The sequence below is a fragment of the Panthera onca genome, chromosome C1 (genome assembly GCF_046562875.1).
Source record: "Panthera onca isolate mPanOnc1 chromosome C1, mPanOnc1 haplotype 2, whole genome shotgun sequence".
In the NCBI taxonomy this organism is placed as follows: domain Eukaryota; kingdom Metazoa; phylum Chordata; class Mammalia; order Carnivora; family Felidae; genus Panthera; species Panthera onca.
In genome coordinates this window covers 64,058,509-64,078,651 of record NC_138346.1, presented here as the reverse complement: position 1 = coordinate 64,078,651, position 20,143 = coordinate 64,058,509, and the positions used below count along the sequence as shown (strand labels likewise).

Below are 20,143 nucleotides of genomic sequence, written 5' to 3'. Positions count from 1 at the left end.
AGGGCTTGGGAAAGCAGAGAACTCATTGGCAACAAAAATTTGTGGTTCCTTACTCATGGCATCACTCTGGTCAGTTTCTGGAAATGTTTAAAGATCCTTCAGTGATGGTATGCCAGTTAGATTAAATTTTGTCTGTCTTACACGAGGGGTCTTCTTCATTCATGTATATAGTACTTGAAGACTGATTGTCTATGTGCTAGGCATTATGCTAGGCTTATTGTGCATTTTACTTATTTATTTTTTAAACCTTTAATTGTGATAAAAATCAAAACATAAAAGTTTACCATCTTAACCATTTTAAGTGTACAATTCAGCAGTATTATACACATCTACATTGTTGTGCAACCAGTTTCCAGAACTCTTTTTGTCTTGCATAACTGAAACTCTGTACCCATGAGATAGTAATTCCTCATTGTCCCCTCCCCCCAGCTCCTGGCAACCACCATTCTACTCTCACTATGAATTTGACTACTCTAGGTGCTCATAGAAGTGGAATCATACTGTATTTGTCATTTTGTGACTGACTTATTTCACTTAGCATAACGCCCTCAGGATCATCCATGTTGTAGCATGTGTCAGAATTTCCTTTCTTTTTCATGCTGAAAAACATGTGTTTTATTTTCTTTTGAGGAGCATTTTTTTCCAGATTAGTTACAGAAAAAGCTAGTATATAAAAAAAAGGAAGTTTGAATATTTTCCCATTTTGTAGCTGGGCAAATTGATATACAGTGAGTTTATGTAAATTTTTCAAGGTTGTGCTATGTGGGAATGAATTAGAGCCCAAGTTTACCCAGCAAAGTTCTGTGATTCACTCTTAGATTAAACACACATGCAATTCTTGTATTATCTTGCCTTGCCATGCTCTTGAATTAGAAGTAGTGAGCCTTTTGCAGCTCTTTGCCATTTTATTGGTTTCTCTTTGCTTAATGAGAATTACGTGTGTCATCTAGAGTCAAAGAGATTAGTAAAATCAAGACTATAACTGTACTTGGCTCCCAGGAGCCAAGACATTGCTAGCGAGTCATTGTTGTACCAACGGTCACCAAACTTCTTCCATTTGCTTGAACTTTCTCAACATTCATTTAATGTGTGTTTTCAGTGAGTTAAGAGGACTCATAGAGTCTTCGTTAAGTCAAATGACCATTTCTAATATCATAAGTGGTTGATTTTCAGTGGTTGAAGTGTATCATTTTGTATGGATTTAGTATACCTTGCATCAGTGTAGAAACCACCTATGTATAAAAAGGGCAATTTTACGAAGAGGTTCATGGAATTGATCTCAACCTTACACATGTTGCCAACGTTTAGCAGTTAAGTGTACATTTTTTCTTAGTCAACACCAGTAGCTTGTCTTAGACATCTGGCACCTCTCCCTTCTTCAGCTGGCCAGAGTACTTTTGTATGTTCCTGGTGCAGTTGGTTTATTCTTCTTCTTGAACAAAATGGGAATTTAGCCACTGCCAGACCTGTGTATTACTCAGCACAGATTTTAATGAGGAAGGCCTCTTTTCTTTCTTTCTTTCTTTCTTTCTTTCTTTCTTTCTTTCTTTCTTTCTTTCCTTCCTTCCTTCCTTCCTTCCTTCCTTCCTTCCTTCCTTCTCTTTCTTTCATATAATTTATTGTCAAATTGGCTTACATACAACACCCAGTCCTCATCCCAACAAGTGCCCTCCTCAGTGCCCATCACCCTCCCCCCACCTCTCTCAATGCCCGTCACCTCTCCCCCACCTCCCCCATCCACCCTCAGTTTGTTCTCTGTATTTAAGAGTCTCTTGTGGTTTGCCTCCCTCCTTCTCTGTTTGTGACTATTTTTTCCCCTTCCCTCCCCCCATGGACTTCTGGTAAGTTTCTCAAGATCCACATATGAGTGAAAACATATGATTATCTGCCCTTCTCTGACTGACTTATTTCACTCAGCATAATACCTTCCCGTTCTACCCACGTTGCTGCATATGGCGTAATTTCATTCTTTCTCATTGCTGAGGAGTATTCCATTGTATGTATAAACCACATCTTTATCCATTCATCAGTTGATGGACATTTAGGCTGTTTCCATAATTTGGCTATTGTTGAAAGCGCTGCTATAAACATTGGGGTACATGTGCCTCAATGCATCAGCACTCCTGTATCTCTTGGGTAAATTCCTAGTACTGCTATTGCTGGGTCATAGGGTAGTTCTATTTTTAACTTTTTGAGGAAGGCCTTTTTCTCTGTTGCCTTCTCTTACTGGTGAATTGTAGCCCTTGCTCTTTTCCTTTGCGTGTTGTTGACTGTCACTGCGGGTCCTTGGTGGTTCCCTCTCCACTGCTCCACTACTCTGAGGATCTGCTGTTCCATCCATCAGCGAGGATTAATCGAATGTCCTGGTGACCAACTGCATTCCCTACCTTGTATGTTGCAACTATTTAACTAAACCCTCTAAAAACAGCCTTCTAATTATGAAATAGAGATGTTTGAAGACACTCATTGACAACACAGTATGGAAGGCTTTTCATAGGGTTATTGATAGAAAGGTTATAAAGAATGTTTTCTTTCATTTCCCTGTTAAATGACAATGAGCTTGAATGGCTGCTTCAAATAAGGACCCAGATTTATAAACATTGAATCCGAATGCATGCCTCAAACTGTTACAATAAGTAGCTGAAGTGAAGTTTAGAAATCATTTTGTGTGTGTGTGACTTAATGAGTTTCTGAGTCTTTCTAAAATGGCTTTTATGTTCATAAACTCTTTTTTCCAGAAGTATTCTAGTATTGCCAGCTTTTTTTCTTTCAGTTGCTGTTTCCAAATAGAATCTGGTGTTTAAAAACGAGAGGAGAACCTCTCATCCCTGTGGTGACAGAGCACATTGACACTGTCTTGATCATTTCCAGAGTTGGTACTTATTTGGTCAGTGATGAGAGTTATTATTATTAACCTTCCCAGAGGGAAGGGACAGCCCAGATGTAGTCATTTGGTATAACGGACTTGTAATTTAAATACCCTATTATGTGCCTCCAAGGTATTTTGAGGATTTTATCTTACTTACTTTTTTCTTCTTTCTTCCCTCCATTTGTCTGTCCTTCCCTCCCTTCCTCTTTTCCTTCCTTCTGCTGTAAGCACAAAATTGTTAAGGTATCTTATTAAAACAACAGGTGTATTCTCAGTATTCAACATTTTTTGAAACATCTTTTATGTCTCAAGGCTTAATTTTTATTAAAATTCTGTTTTTAGCACCTGTTCACAATGTGTATTTCTCCTGCACATCCAGAATTTCCAAGGGAAACGAATAAATGTGTTGGAGCTCAGAACAGATTGCCTGTGTCTAAGCCCTATGTCCCTTTTAACTAAACTGCTGTTTGGCTTGAAGGCCTGGGCCCTTAGCCAATAAACCCTACTTGTGTTCGGAGTCCTTTGTAGGAAATCATCCATGGCCAAGTTCCAGGGCCCAGCTGGTGAAATCAGCTTGTTGCTCTTTTGGTCTTTAACCTGAGAGAAAAAGTACATCTTGTAAAAGATCCTAACAGAGAGAAGTGTGATGATTGAGTTTAGCAAGAAACTTCTTGATGGGCTTGTGTTTTCTGTCTGGTAACTTCTGTAGAGACTAACTGGTACCTGTTGCTACGAATGCTTTAGCTGCCTTTTAGGGGCTTGCCATGCTCCAGATTTTTCCTGCTTCAGTTAGTTTTAGAGTGAAGAAAATGCATCTCCTTTATAAGGAAGCAGGATGGCATGGAATTTAATGAAATAATATCCATGAAACTTGTGTAGTGTTTGATGAATAGAGCTTAGAACATCACCTAGCACATAATGATCAAAATTTGGCTGAATCAATATATAGTGCTAAAACCAGCCAACAAACAAAAACCTCCAAAACTAATGGTCACAAATTGTTGTATTTTTGGTCAATTAAAGTTAGCAAAAATAATTAGGAAGGGGAACTGACTTAAAGTTGCCAATTTTTTACTTTGTCTAGTAAGGAAATTTAAAGAACACCTGCTACTTACCACCCTCAATTCATAAAGGAAGTTTTAATATTTTAAAGGAGAAAGGACACCTTGTAATAAAGGACAGATCTTTAAATGTATCTTTATGAAAAAGTTATTATTTTTCTCATTTTCTTCTAGACTAGGGAATAGTTATGGGTATTTTGCCTTAGAAGTTAAAAGCATGGGCTCTGGAATCCATCTACCTTCTCAGCACCACTGGTATGACCTTGACCAACTTACTGTGCCTTGCTTTCCTGATCCAAAGAATGGAGTTCATATAACCTAAGTCACAAGGGTATTATGTGCATAAAAAAGTAATACATGTTCTTTGAGCAGTGCCTGGCACATAGTAAATGCTCAATAAATGTTAGCTATTACTATAGTAATTAACTTGGTTCACCAAATATTGCCACCTCTCTACCCCCAGGCACTCGTTCCTTCTCAGCCATGCCCCCTCTTGTGGTTGGATGGGGCCAGGTGATTGGTAAGCTGTGAGCAAAACTGACTTGAGTCACTTTGGGACTGAGGTATTTTCTAGATCAGCAGTTCTCAAAGTATAGTCTGCGGACCCATGGAGATCCTTTCAGGAGGTCTGCAAGGTCAAAACTGTTTTCATCCTATACTAAGATGTCATCTGCTCCTCTGACTGCGTTGAAATTGTACTCATAGTCCAGGAGTAATAGTGGCCAAAGTTGCAGGCAGTGGCCCCAAACTGTACTAGTAATTGGGTTCTTCACTGCCACATGCTTACAGGAAGAAAAGTTGCCAGTTTCAGTTAAGAATGTTCTTGATGAAGCACTGAAGAGTGTTAATTTTATTAAATCTCTCTTCTTGGGTACACACTTAAAAATGTCTTGTGTGATGAAGTAGGAAGTAGGCGTAAAGAACTTGTGCAGCTTAACAGTGTACAATAGTGTCCCCAGGAAGATCATGTGCATGTAGTGCTTTCTGTTGGAAGCTGAACTACCTGCTTTCTTCTCCCATAGATCTCATTTTTACTTGGAAGAATGACTAACCGACTGTGGTTATTCCAACTTACGTGTTTGGGAATCATTTTTTTGAAAACGCAAAAGTGACTTTGTCAAGTTGTTTCAAGAAAAAAAAATGACAATGTTTGTTGTCAATGATAAAACTGAAGTTCTCATGCAAAGGTAGATTTTTGGAAGACTTGTGTCTACCAGCGAGAGCTTGATAGCATCTCAATCCATAAAGACTTCTCTAATGAGATTGGTAGTGATATTAATAAAAGTGATTTTTTTTAAATATTAACTCAGGGAACCAGTATTTTCCAAATGACTAATGCATGAGCTGCAGTGGCATGCATGAGTAAAAGATTCATTCAAAGGTCAAGACAGACCAAAGGACTTCACTGTAAAAGAATATGAAAGGGGCATTGATATGGTTTTAGACTCGACATTGCACCTAACCTTTGAGAATATCCCACTTGCCAAATTTTGGTACAATATCAAAGAATATTCATAACTGTCTGAAAAGACTATTAAGATACTTGTCCCTTTCCAACCGTTAGGCACTTGTTATACTTCAACCAAAATAGCTTAGGACAACAGATTGAATGTTTATGCAGTTAAAGAGAATCCAACGCTCCTGTCTTATCTTAAGCCAGACGTCAAAGAGATTTGAAATAATGTAAAACACAGCCATTACATTACAAATAATGTAAAACACAGCTCCTCACTATTTTTTTTAGTTTTAGAAAATGTAGTTATTTTTCATAAAAATATTTGTTAATTAACATGTAATAGACTTTATTTAATAAATGTGTTTTACCTATGTTTTGTATTTCTCAGTTTTAACATCTAATGTGGATACTAATAGATATAACCCACATCAAGAAACACTTTTTGGTGTCCTCAATGATTTTTAAAAATACAAAAGTGGTCTGAGACAAGAACGTTTAAGAACTGCTGGTGGAGATTATTTTTAAGGATTTTGTAGAGATACGATTCCAAGGTAGTGCCTCAGCTTGTATTGATGTGTCCTTGTCCTTTGTTTGCAAAGCTCAGATCACAACAATGACACATGCCCATCCTGAGAGAGATGGAACGTGATGTGGTGTTCTCTCTGTGTCACCTGTGTGCTAGACACAGGCAGGCAGGCCACTTTATGGCTTCTTGCCCAGAGGTGCAGAGTTGCTCTTTTGTGTGTCCACTTGTGATTGGAGTAGGAATATCCTGCCTCCAGAGTTCTGAGGCAGATATTCCTGACTCTTAGGCCTTGGTTCTGTTGCTTTCTCAATACTATGTCTTCAGAATATAAGAAGGGTAGAAGAGGCAGCTCATTTTAATAAGCTACCACCTGTGAGCAGAACATTTCAACCCAGTGCTGTGTGTAGGCTGGTGGGAAAACAATGGAACAGTGTTGTCTGGAAGAGAAATGTGTCTTCTGGGGCAATTTTATCAGATTTTATTCAAAGGCTGCCTTAACAAGTGGCTTAATCTGGCAGTCAGACACCTAAGTGCCCTGCCAGGGGAGAGCTCTCAAGCGTCTTTAGATGTCACAGTCAGACTGCTGGGCCATAGACAGACCTGGGGCAGGGTGGCAGCACACGTCCTACAGTCCACAGTGCAGGAGGGTGCCAGCCAGGAACCTCTTCTTCCAGTGCGGTGCAAAGAGTCTCAGCATTGCCCCATTGCAGAGACCCACATGCCATGACATAGTGCTGCTGGTCTAGGGCTCTGGGGCTTTAAGTCTGGGGTCTGTGGAGTCCCACCGTCTCGCAGGAGGTGACATCAGTACTTGAAAGGTTCCACTTTCGTTTGGCTGGTTCAGTCATTCAGTTTCCTCTGGGGAGTTTCTCTCAAGTCACCCCAGGAGTCTTGGAAACACACCCACTCTGGTTTATCATAGCTCTAACTCTCTCCCCAACTCCATTAATCCCCTCTGTTTCTGTCCCCATAAATACAAATGGATCCACTCTCACATCCTTCCTTCTGGCTTCCTAAGAAGGGGCACCCTTTCCACTCATGGCTAACCCTGCACCTTTGCTCTTGGTCCCCCTTCTCTCCCTGCCTTCCAGATATGGACCGTGTTCCCCTTGTTAGTCTCTCATATATGTTTCCAGAAGTGTCCTCTCTCTACAGCATCCTTCCTCACAGCCATCTTTTCTCACATGTTTGTTTCTGAGAAGCAGCCTGCTGCATAGTTAGGAGCCTGGGCTCTGGGGTCACACACAACTGAATTCAGATGTGGTCTCAAGCCCATTCTTACCGTGTGACTTTGGAATAATTGTATAACATCTCTGTGCCTCAGTTTCTTTCCAAAATTCAGTTCTAATAGTACTTGCTTTATGTGACTAAATGACAGCATCAGACAGAGCCTTTGGGGCTTGAAAATTAGTAGGCAGATTGGAAGGTAGATAGGACTTCACCACGTAGTCGAAGTGGAGTGGGGCTTGGAGAAAAGAGAAACTACCAGCATTCCAACCAGAAAAAAAAAAAAACCCACATGGCTAGAGGCCTGCATGGGGCCCAGAAGAAGCATGACAGGTGAGTTCTGCAGGTAGAGTTCTGGCTGCTTGTGAAGAGGAGTGGGGAGCTCAGGCAGCTAAAGAACGAGGAGTTAGAGGACAAGAGATAAGGCTGATGAAAACAGTAAGAGTTCCTCTGAACCCCTTCTGACAACTTACAGCATCGTCTCAACTTGGTTGATCTGAAGGAGACATGTTTCATCTTCATCTAAAGCACAAAATTGAGTCCTTGATTGCCTGTTGTCATTTTGGGCCTCAGGGGCTTTGGCAGTAAATATGAAGTTGATGGCTTTTGAGTCCTGGGATGTTTCTGATTTTACTTGAGCACAGTCTGCCCCCTACTGATCATTCTGGATGTTTTCAACCTAAATGGGTTTACTTGATATCATTAAGTGCTGCCATTTGCTTTCATCCTCAAGGATATTGGGGGGAGGGGAGGGAGAGGAGAGGGGGAGAGAATAAAGTCTGTAAACCTGTGCACCACTTAAAACTGTTATATTTAAAGTGTCTCAGAAGTGACCCTTCTAGCATTAACAACTAGTTAGTGTGACTGGGCCAAGTGTAATTTAAATGGAGCCCAGAACGCATATATTAAGGCCTCCAACTCCAGGCACTTGTAATTTGACACTACTGGTAGTGATGAAAATTTCTGAGGACCCAAAGTTCAATGAGAAAAATAAATGCATGTATAATTAAGAAAAATATCTACATCGTTTGAAAGCATAATGTATTTCAAGAGTGTGCTCTTGATGAAGAAAGGAAAGGAAAACATGAAGGAGGACTCCAGGGAGTTGCAAATTAAGTTCTGTGCTCTGACCAGGCACACTGGAAGGGAATTAGTGGCACTATCTTACTATTTTCTGTTGTGCAAATAAAATTTTATTGTATCCTTCTCCACAGTAATAAAATCAATTAAAGATTAAATATTAACTAAATAACACATAAGAGACAAGATTATGAGTTCTTGATCTTGAAATGGTACCGTAAATGTTACACAGGAGAAAGATTGGGTAGACACTGCTTATCCAGCGTTTCTTTACTTCATTTTGTATATGTTCCCAGAAGCTATAAAGTAAAGGCACGTCTAACAGTAGGGAAAGTAATATTGCCTCCAGACAGCTTTTGTTTTGAAAGCCGGTAAAGAAACTTCGTGATTTTCAAATATGAGAATTTTAATAGATACCTGCAAAACTTTTTTGATAGTTGATCTGAATTTTAAGAGTAATATTTTATGACTTCTTCAGAACAAGTAAAAATTAAATCTCTTGTACATTCTTTATCTGAGAAAGTTGGACCTAATACTATGCAATTGTCACATCTCAGATAACATGATTTAAGTATCCCATAATATGTTCTTAGATGCGGCTCTAAGACAGGGGTCATCAGACTTTTCTGTGAAGGGCCAGATAGTAAATATTTTAAACTTGCAGGCCACATAGTCTCTGTTGCAAGTATTCAACTCTGCCACATTAGGAAGAACTCTGCCATAGACAATGGTTAAACAAATGAATGCGACAGTGTTCTCTTTATTTACAAAAGTAAATGGGGAGCCAGATTTGGCTTGGGGGCTATAGTGTGCCTTTCTCTGCTCTAAGGTAGAGTAACCTAGGTGTACATATTGACCAAGTAGTGAGGATATGAGATTTGAGTATGGCTAATAGAGATATTTAAATCATATCAGTACATATTTTTTAAACATTTTGATAATAACAGTAGTAAATTCAGTCTTTAATCAGTTTCTTGGCATTTACTGTTTTTAGAATGATGTTTGTATATGACAGTTAACTTCCTCAAAGACCTGAGTCTGTATACATTTAGTACAAAGGTGGAAAAATCTAATCTATTGAAAAAAAAAGTGTTGAAATAAACTTGATTTGGTGTAAATGAAGTTTTATTCATGGATTGAGTTTTAGAGAAGAGATAATTGAATAATTTCTTCTAGAACTACTCTACTTTATAATTGAACAAATATTTCTCAAATCAATCACACATTTTTATCCCTTCCCAAATTCTCCTGTGAATATTTACCCTAGCATGCCTAGGCTACCCATGAGAGTGAAAGTGAATTCACATTACAGTTTTTGAAGAGGCTTGTTATTTAAAATATCTCTCTTTAAATGGCACATTTAACCAGTTCTCTTTATAGTACACCAAAATTCAAGGCCAGTTAAAAATAAAATACCCAAATAAATTGAGGGAGATTGCAGATACCCAAAGGTTGACATTTAAATACATTGTGTGAACTTTTCACATCACGCATGGGTAAGAGAAAGGTATAATTGTTTTCAGACTGCCTAATATGGGGCAAATCAGAATCAACTCATTTCTGTTGATCACCATGAATATACTTTTATTTCCGTCATCATCTCAAGACCTAGACAGTTTCTTAGTCTCTTGTTTCTTTTTTTAAGAGTTTTTTTTTTTTTTTTAATATACTCATGCTGTCCCTCAGGACTTTAGCTATAGCCAAAGATTGAGAAACTATGATATTTTTGTATTACCGCAACAGAAAAAGTATTTACCTATGATTATTCTTGCTATATGTAAGTTTTCTCTGAAATTCTCCCCCACTGCCGTCTGTATGTTTGTGCTGCAGCAGGACTGGAGCCTGACTGGCCACTCTGCCCTGCACGTTGCCAGGTTACCTGCCACAAGTCCACTTCCTGCCCAGCCGTGCTTCTCCCCAACTTGCTGACTTTCACCGTCAGGTTGCAAACTCCCAAGTGAAGAGATAGGAAGACAGTTTGTTATTGATCTCTATTAAAAATGACATGTTATTCTGTCAAAAGTCACACAAATTTCTATGTACCCTGAAGGTTCAAATTTAAAAAAAAAACTGTTTAAAAGCCAAAACAAAACAAATAGACATGAGAGATTTCAACGATGGTTGCAGTTGCCATGCACCGAAATCAGTCTTAAATTATGATGTTGTCCTTCTGTTCCTTAGAGAATTTGAAAATCTGTTAAATGGGTAACCTGGTGCTAATTATCTGATTTCTATTCATTCTATTAAAGTTTATTATATTTGTTTATTTTATTTGTTAAATTCAGGATAGCTAATACATGTCATTTGCATCTGAGAGGGAAGAGTTTTCTTTGCCTTACACTTTAGAAATATTTCATATTCTTCACTATTCATGCACATCTAAATCAGCTATCACTTAAAATCTTGGCCTCCTTGGGGCGCCTGGGTGGCTCAGCTGGTTGAGCGTCTGACTTCGGCTCAGGTCATGATCTCACGGTCTGTGGGTTCGAGCCCCGCGTCGGGCTCTGTGCTGACAGCTCAGAGCCTGGAGCCCGTTTCAGATTCTGTGTCTCCCTCTCTCTCTGCCCCTCCCCTGTTCATGCTCTGTCTCTCTCTGTCTCAAAAATAAATAAACGTTAAAAAAAAATCTTGGCCTCCTTATTCCTTTTTTCAGAAGGTTCACCAGTGTTTTGCTTTATTTGTTGCAAAGATTATTCCCAAAAGAAACTACAAGGAATTATTAATACTTTATCCAGGAAATGGGAATTTAAGGAACAAACTTCTTGTTGTTTGTGGGGTTTTTTTCCTAATGAGAAATGAGTTAATTTTGCTTTCATAAAAACTTGCATATCAAGATGAATTTCTGGTGCCTCCTGGAGACAGAGCATTATTTGCAAGACTCTGTGCATCCTGATCATTGGCAAGGGAGTTCCATCGTATAGAACATCAGACTTAGTTTTAATGAGAAGGGTGATCCCTCTGGCCTTTCGTCACTAATATTTATTTTGTATAAATTCCTCTTGGAGAACTGAATTAAGGATGCCATTTCTCATTCTAACGGTTGGAGATGGAGCCCAAGTAGCTGGAATTTCTGTTGTGGAAGCAACACAGATCAGACTAAGAGGCTGTTCTAGGTTCTCCAAATGCCATTCAGTATGTAATAAGGAAAAAAACACCATTGTCTTACCAGTTTCTGCTATTAAAATGGATGGGTCTTCCTTGAATTCTTTCATTATAGATTCATTCTAATTGACTCTGAGTCAAGACCACATCCGATTTTCATTTCTTTCTCTGATAATTAACAGGGAACAGCCACTGGAATGAGGGCTGAGGTCAGGGTCTGTATTAGGCAGGAAACATGGAAGGAGCCCTTGATCTTGGCTGTGAAGATATCCAGAAACAATATGGCAGAACAGCAGGAGGTTGGGAACACCAGTGAAGCAGTCTGTTTTGAATCAGGTCTTTGGAATCAGTCCTTAGTCTGAGGGCCAAGAAGAAATCACAGTCTTTCTACCTAATTGCTGCTACCAAGAATGCAGGAAAACATTCTCAACCGAAAATAGTAAGATTCCTGCAGCTATGCCTGTGTGTACACACCAGTCATTTTCAGCAATAACAAACATGAGGATGAGGTTTCCTACCCTGCATTGATAATGTCCAAGTTGACAATTTATGTATAAAACTATTATTTGGACCAGATTCAATACCTGTAAAAAGAAAGATATCAAGGTAAGGAGATGTAACACATAAAATAATGATTTGCATGGCTTTTATTTGAAGGTATTTTGTATAATGCTTTCTGAAGCAGGAATGTAAAAGACAATTAACTCATTATTCATGCTTTTTTCATATTCATACAGATATGACTGTATAATGAAAATTGGTCTTTTGCCATGGGCATAACTCTGAGTCTCTCAGTAATAAGTATTTTCCAGGACCAGGGGATTTATATGCTGAAATCATTTTCACAAAGCAAACTTTGCCTCAAAAACAAGGCTCTTGTTTTTAGGGGATGCTTGCTATATTGCCAAGAGCTTTGTGTTGTTTACCAACAGTTATATCAGATACAAATTAGGAAATTTAATTATAAAATGGTCCTAATCATCCATAAGTGTTTTAATTAGCTTATATTTATTCATTTTTAAACTAAATAGAGAAAACTTCTGTTTTCTTTCAGTAAATCCAGAGCAGTCATTCAGGGCTGAACAATAACAAATGTGGAAAATGTTCTGGTTAGGCGCTCAGATGGTTAGACTTTAAATCTGTGTATTGAGCTTGGGCAAATATAAACCCACTCAACTATTGGATTAAGTGCTATATGTTTTCATGTAATTATGTTTGAGAAAGTTTAAAATATCAGTTGATAGGTTAGTTCCACTTGATGCATTGTTTCAAAGTAGTTACTGTCTGGTAGAACACTGTACTCCAGGTAATGGAACCTAATACATTTTTGATAACAGCCTGGAGAGAAAAGATTTCATCTTCCAGTGGAAAACATTATCAGAACAATTTTCATTGTAAGCCTAAGGCATTTGGGTATTGTCCAACTTTAATGATTTAGGAAAATCCTAGATCCCACAAGAACATCAGAAAATCAGAAGTAGGTAAAACTAGTAAGTTGAGTCTGTATATAATCTCACTCATGAAACTCATTAAGTAACATGATCATTATTTCTCTCTGCCAGTGAGCTGAGAATTAAATGGGGAATGTGGTTCTGAAGGAAGGAGCATAATGGTAGGTCAAGAGTGTGCAAGATTTGGTTCTGTGGTTCTGCTGTGGGCAGTTAGGATTGACTAATGCAAGACAGATAATTTTTCCAACAGTGGTATCCACAGTCAATGTAATATGGTTAATCTGGAGACTAGGTTAACTGAAAGTAAGAGAAATAGTTGCAATTCCTTTTTAAAATGATCTGAGCTTATTTAGGACATGAAAACATTGTTTATCCTGGTAATAAATCAATATGTAATGGTTATCAATAACCATATATAGTGGCACTTGCCAAGGCAGAAAAGTAACCTTTGGATATAGTCACCAGAGTATATACAGAACAGTTTAAACACTGTGAGTTTAACACACACACACACACACACACACACACACACACACACACACATTTAACTTTTCATCATTGCCATTTAAAGCTTGATTTTATAAAACATAAAAAAATATTTTTAAGTGTTCTGCATCACAGGAATTTAAATAGTATAAATATCCATAGCTTTGTAGGTTCACGTTATATATATTAAAATCAAATAATTGAATTTGTTTTCAGTATAGGAACTACACAATGAAATAAATGGCACAGGACCTAATAGCAATATTTCATTACTTATGGATTAATATTAGTTACTTTCAAGATCTAAACAAAGGCCATTGTTTAAATGTTTTAAAACCATTTAAAAGTCACCACAGTTGACCTTTCAAATATGAAACTATATGACATCAATAGCTGCTGAATAAAGCAGTGTATATATGCACATACTTGCTCTCTCTCTTTCTCAGTTTCATAATATGCCTTTCATTTTTGGCTAATTTATTTGTCACTACATGAATAGTGTATTTTTCCAGGGCTTCAAGTAGATAACCATTAGGGCCAATCTTGGCATTTAAAATCCCAGAGAAGTTCAAGTATACTTTGGGAGAGAGATTTATAAACAAGAGTAAAAATATTAGTAAATGAGAGACTGTATTTCCAAGCAACAGAAATCCCACATCACAGCAAACCATGTCCAGATGGTTAGAAGATAAATCTATGTCAGAGAGGGATGATCTTTTCATATGGGCCAACAAGCAGCTCCATTGAAGTTGACCACAATAAGGATGGCCAATTTACCATTACTATTGCCATTTTTGTTCCTAATGACTGTGGACCAGTAATGGTTAAGATTTAGAGCTTGATTTTGTAGGATTCATCAGAAAAGCCACATATTAGGATTCTTATTTTAACGTACCAGTGGACAGATTCCAGGAGAAGGATGCAAAATCCCCAGCCACAGAAGTCAGAGAAGTGGTTCAGTTGGACCTGCACGGCTGCCCAAAAGATTTTACTCAAGTACAAATCCAAGTAATGCCTTTCTTTGCTTGAAATCCTGAGGTAATTTCTCCCATAGCTTCAAATTCCTTGGTTTAATACAAAACACTCTTTATGATCTGGCCTTAGCCTTGGCATTTATCACATTCTCGAGAGTCACTGGTCCCTGGTGTGTGTCTGCCACTCTGTGGTGAACTCCCAGAGGGTAGGAAATATATCTTATTCATCTTAGGATCCCCAGTGCTAGGTCCAGTAAGAACCTCAGTAAGTGTCTGTTGAATGGTTGAACAGATGGATGGAAATATTGCAGTACTCTAAGACCTAACATGGCTGTGTTTTTTCCTTCCCCAAGGACTTTGGCATCATGATCCTGCATCACATTGTAGCTATTTTCTTGATTTCCTTTTCATATGTCAACAATATGGCCCGAGTAGGGACCCTGATTCTCTGTCTTCACGATTCATCTGATGCTCTTCTAGAGGTAAACATTTTCTTTCATCTTTAAGAGTTCCAGAGAGCCAAAGCATAAGAGACTGTTAAAAACTGAGAACAAACTGAGGGTTGATGGGGGGTGGGAGGGAGGGCAGGGTGGGTGATGGGTATTGAGGAGGGCACCTTTTGGGATGATCACTGGGTGTTGTATGGAAACCAATTTGACAGTAAATTTCATATATTAAAAAATAAAAAAAATAAAAAAAATTAAAAAAAAAAAAAAAAAAAAAAAAAAAAGAGTTCCAAATCCAGAATTCAGGAAATCCCCAAGACCATCACTTCTATAGTATGCTAGACAGTGTTGGGGGAAGATAGTATATGATTGATTTGAAGCTGCCGAGTGTTTCTTTTGGAAATTGTTAAAGTGAGACTTTAGTATATAAATTTTTGTACTAAGAATGTTGATCATCATAGGATTCTTTATTACTAGAACAATGAAAACCTTCACTATTCCACACTTAAGAAAATGGATGTTTTACAGTCAGAAAATCATTATTTGAATAGGTTTTGTTTCTGGTGTTGTAAAGTTCCACACTGATGTATATGGGAAGTGTAGATAACTCAATTCAGTTATTAATGGTAGTTGTACATCCTGATGAAATTATTTAACGATCATAGTTTTTGTTCACAATATACATGTTATCCTAGTATTTTTACAGTGAGAAGTGTATATGATTTGCAAATTAAATATAAAAACTATGTTCTCTCTATATAGAAGTATAAAGAGTATCTGAGGAAATATTGGTTGTATTTTTATTAACTTTCTAAACCATTATTACTTAGGATCATTTAAGTAGCAAAAAAACAAAACAAAACACCAAGAAGAAGTAAAAGAAAAATGCTTCTAGCATATTTCAAAAGATAAAATCCCACGGAAAATTTTGATATGGTATTTACTCTTAATCATGGCCCCTATGAAGAGACACACCCAATAGAGATATATAATTAAACAAAATATTTTAAATTTATGCTAAGAAGTTTATGGAACTGGTGAAAGATAAACTTACCAAAGTATAAATTTCATGTAGAAATGGGTCTTAGAATCTATATGCTGAGTTTTTATTCTTCTTGGCCCACAGTTCTGCCCCTTTGAAGTAATACTGTCACTGTGAATAGAGAAGTGCCCTCAAATAATGATCTACTATTACAGTATAAGCAAAAATTCCATATGATAAAATTGAATCTGCTATAAAGACAATTAGTCAAGGCTTGAAATATATATAGCACTTTATGAAAAATTCTGTTCCCTATAAGGCTATGAAACAGAAACACTGCCCTAATGGGCTAAATATGTCAGATGATAGTGTGGCATTGTGATTTTTAAGTGATTTGAGCTAGGTTCTATTTAGCATATTTTTTAAAGGAGAAATGTAATTGTATAAGAGCAATCTGAAAATCAGTTACCATTTGGCTAAATCCTCAGTATGCTTGAAAGTGGAGATTTATGCAGCAATCTACAGTTTTGAAACCACCCTGTACAGTTTGCCAACTTTAATGTCTATGGAAATGGCTGGTTGAATCTTTGTCTACCACTTTTATCCAGAAAAGAAAATAACCCAGAAATGTCAGTCATATGGCTTGAAAGCAAATATTCTTCATCACGTGGATTTTCTTCACATTATACAGTAATGGTTGAGACTATCCAAATAATGAGATATGTCAACCATCAACTCTTTGAAGTGGGATGTATGACCTCGACATTTCAGAAAATTGCATGTTTGATGCCTTTTGATTGAATACTGGTGAAGAATGTAAGAGAAAAATGGTTTACCTAGGCAGAAGGAGTCAGAAGATGATTTTTTTCTTTCTTACTATAAATCATGGTGTCACACCCAAAGTACTCATGAAATTAAAAGTTCATAATCCTGGCTTCTGCTCAGTTAATAGGTATTTTTTTCTTAGGAATCCATTTCTCTCATAGTTCTGTGTTTTACTTGAAGCTACCAAATTTTAGCTTCTGTGGATGCTGTCAACAATCCTTTCAAGGTTGACTCAGCTAATTTAACTTTCTAAGAAGTAGAAATAATGTTATGAATTGAGCAAGACATCTTCAGTTTATAACCCTGTGTGTGGGAGCGTGCAAATTCTAGGTGAAAATGTAGAAAGAGGTGATCAAGCAAAATTATGTTTTCAGCGTCACCTGTTACTAGAATCATCTGTAAAAAGTAGATGGTAGGAAAAGGGATGTAATTTCTTCCTTAACTTATAATATAAAAAGTGTTCATTAAATTACTGACATAAATTGTTAGAGTAATTCTCGTAGACACTTGGAACATTAGTGACGTTCATCTAGAAAATGACCCATTAATGTAACTTTGAAAATTATACCTAAGTGGATTCATTGAAATAACATGATCTTGACATGTTCTTCATTTCTAAATTTATGAGAATAAGCCAAGAAACTGTCTTCCCAGATATTCCTTATTACTGTTTAAGGAAAACCTATAACTCTAAATAGAAAGAAGAAAGCAATGCAGAAAGTCTCCATATATTCTGTATAAAGTCTGTGGCCTTAGTGTTTGCAACTCATTAGAGGTTTCAAGGATCGCCTAGTACTTTCTACTTTGACCTGTTATGACAAATTCCTGTGTTGGTGTCTTTGGCTTGCTAATATCATCTATAATGCAAGAATTTTCTTATTTTTCTGTTTCCCTGAGATCAACCATATAATTGAATTTTTCAGGTTGCTGAATGTTTGATTAAATCTGTGACAGTCAGTAGTTCTACTTCTAGCTAATGCTGCATTTCACTCAACTTGTGGGTAATTTATAAATACTGATGCATGATGCATGACATTTCAAAGTAGCAGGCAATTTAATGCATCTGGTAAGTTATATCTTATAGGAGACTCATGCATATTGAAAGAAGCTTTTCATTTATCAGTTTAACTAAATTAATATATCACATTCCTTCTTTTCATAGGCTGCCAAAATGGCAAATTATGCCAAGTTTCAGAAAAGTTGTGATCTTCTGTTTGTTATGTTTGCCATGGTTTTTATCACTGCACGACTGGGCATATTTCCTTTCTGGTGAGTATGCCAATCTTCTTTCCGTTAGAGCCACCCCTTCCACATAAGCTTTATGAATATTTTGCTTTTGAATTTCATTCCAAATATTTAGTGAGAGGTTTAAAGAAAAGTAGGGGAGGGACTCAAGAAATGCCTCGATGTCTTCTTCCAGAAGAGGGTTGTACTCTTTACTAATACTTCCTGCAGGATAGTTAGAGAGGGATATGGCTTACAGAGGTTCTGGGGCCACAGAAAGCCGTCTGCCATTTTGGTGTCCAGTCTAGAGTATGATTCAGCAAACTTTAACTATGAAAGTTTGAATCCATAAAGGAAACTTGGTGTTTCAACCAGTTATGTATCAGAGATCCTCTGTACCAGGGGTTTACAAAGTATTGTTTCTGGACTGGTAGCAACAGCATCACCAGGGAACTTGATAGCAGTATAACTTACTGGGCCCCACCCCAGACCTACAGAATCACAAGCTTTGGAGTTGGGTCCTAGAATTCTGTGTTTGGATGAGCCTTCCTGATGGTTCTGCTCCATATTAAAATTTGAGTACCATGTCCTGTGTAATTCTCTTCATCTGCTGTACGTATAGCTAAAACAGATGGAAGGTATAACCTGAAACTAATCCCTGAAATTCCCTATGACCTATTAATGTCTGGATGTCTTTTGTTGAAAGCTAAGGACACGCTGTTGACTGACTTTGATGGAATTTGATAACCTTTCTATAGAAAATACGTCCAGTGTCATTAATCTTTTTTCCAGAAGGCTATTACTTGAACTAGAAAAGAAATGAGCCCCATAACACATAAAATCTACCACTGATGGCAGATTTTTTTCCATTTTGAGAAATTGATTTGAATGGAGAATTAAAGCAGTGGAAATTGGGGAAAAAATGAGAAATTAAGGGTTGCAGTAATAACTTGCCTAAATAGAAAAATAACCATAATAAATTTGGGACTTTGAAGTGAGTATGTCTATCACTGGAGTTCCATAAACAAATTACTACACACACACACACACACACACACACACACATCCCTCTCCTTGAGGCTCTAGGCTCTTTTGAACACTTATTTATTATGAAAATCATTTCAAAAAGCAACATTTTGTGTTGGCAAAAAGCATTTATAGAACCCCAATATAGTTTTATGTGCTTATAGGTAGGAAACACATGTAATGTTGAATGTAATGCATCTGTAATTACTTCAGGTTTGGGGCTGTCTCAAGATTATTGACATAACTGGTGATAAGAATTTAAATAGAAGTAATTTGGGCAAAATCCAGGACATACTTCTCAAGGGAATAATGGAAAGTTTTTCTTACCTAGGGTTTCTGAGAACTGAGTTACAAAGAAATAAGCATCACTCTCAAGTACTTTGATTTGCTTATATCCCTTGAAGGGTAGAATTAAAATTGAGATGCACCCCTTCTCCTTCCCTGTAGCCAATGTGTAAAAAGCTCTGTAGGTTTAGACGGTAATGAGTTGCCTAGAACATAGACTGCCAAATATAGAAATTATGTCATGCTACCAAAAAATAACTAATAGGTGTGCCCTGTGATGATGCCATAGACTAGCTGCTTAGAAAAATCCTTACAATCAAATACAAAGCAAGAAATTTTATTGCAAATGCTGTAGGACTTCTGCTACTATGCCCCTGCATGCAGCCAAGTTTTTCAAGAGGCAACTTGTGGAGAGAAGTATTTTATTATTCCTAATACAAGCAATAATTTGTATACCTGCTCCCATTGTAGTTGTACATCTAGTGAATGAAATCCTTTTCAGATATATCTAATAAGTTACGTTAGTGCCTAGATGACCTTTGTTTCCAATTACTAGAGTGTAATGAGTATTTTTAGTGTTTAAAATTACCACATGCATGACAATCACCAATAGTGTTTTAAATATTTTCCTTAATACTGCGAAATTATTTTACAAGTTCCTTTTAGATTAGGAAATCCTAGAATTGAGAGAGACTACAGGTCACCAGCCCCAGAATCTTCTGCCACCTCTGCCTGGGATAGGAATTCTGTTAGTTTCCCTGATCTAGGAGTATTCCTTCAAAGGTTGAGGTAGAAATGGGTTCTTAAACAGAAACCTGGGTCTTTAAAATTTATAAGCTAGAGGTTCTTAATCTGTTTAGAAACCCCTGAAACAGTACAAAAAACATGTTTGTGTGTGTATTTTTTTCCTGGAGGAGAGGGTACATGGCTTTATTAGATTCTCAACGAGATCTGTGACTCCCTCCCCTCCTCAAAAAAGTGCCTCTGGAAACAGACTAAGTGTACCTGCCACTTCGAATGGAAAACTCTTAAGAACGTGACGATCTCTGACATATCATCTGTAGGCTTTCTTTTCATCAGAAAGCATCTTTAATCCCTTCAATTATTCCTGCTTATTGTTTGC

The 20,143-nt window shown here is 37.3% G+C and overlaps 1 protein-coding gene across 3 annotated transcripts in view; it reads left to right on the top strand.

The window, feature by feature from the left end:
- CERS6 (ceramide synthase 6) overlaps positions 1-20,143 on the top strand; it is a 325,119-nt gene that overhangs the window by 252,910 nt on the left and 52,066 nt on the right. For all 3 annotated transcript variants that reach the window (XM_060624843.3, XM_060624844.3, XM_060624845.3), the window contains exons 7-8: positions 14,586-14,714; positions 17,648-17,754. In XM_060624843.3, coding sequence (XP_060480826.1) covers positions 14,586-14,714; positions 17,648-17,754 — 236 coding nt within the window. The remainder of the gene's footprint in view (positions 1-14,585; positions 14,715-17,647; positions 17,755-20,143) is intronic.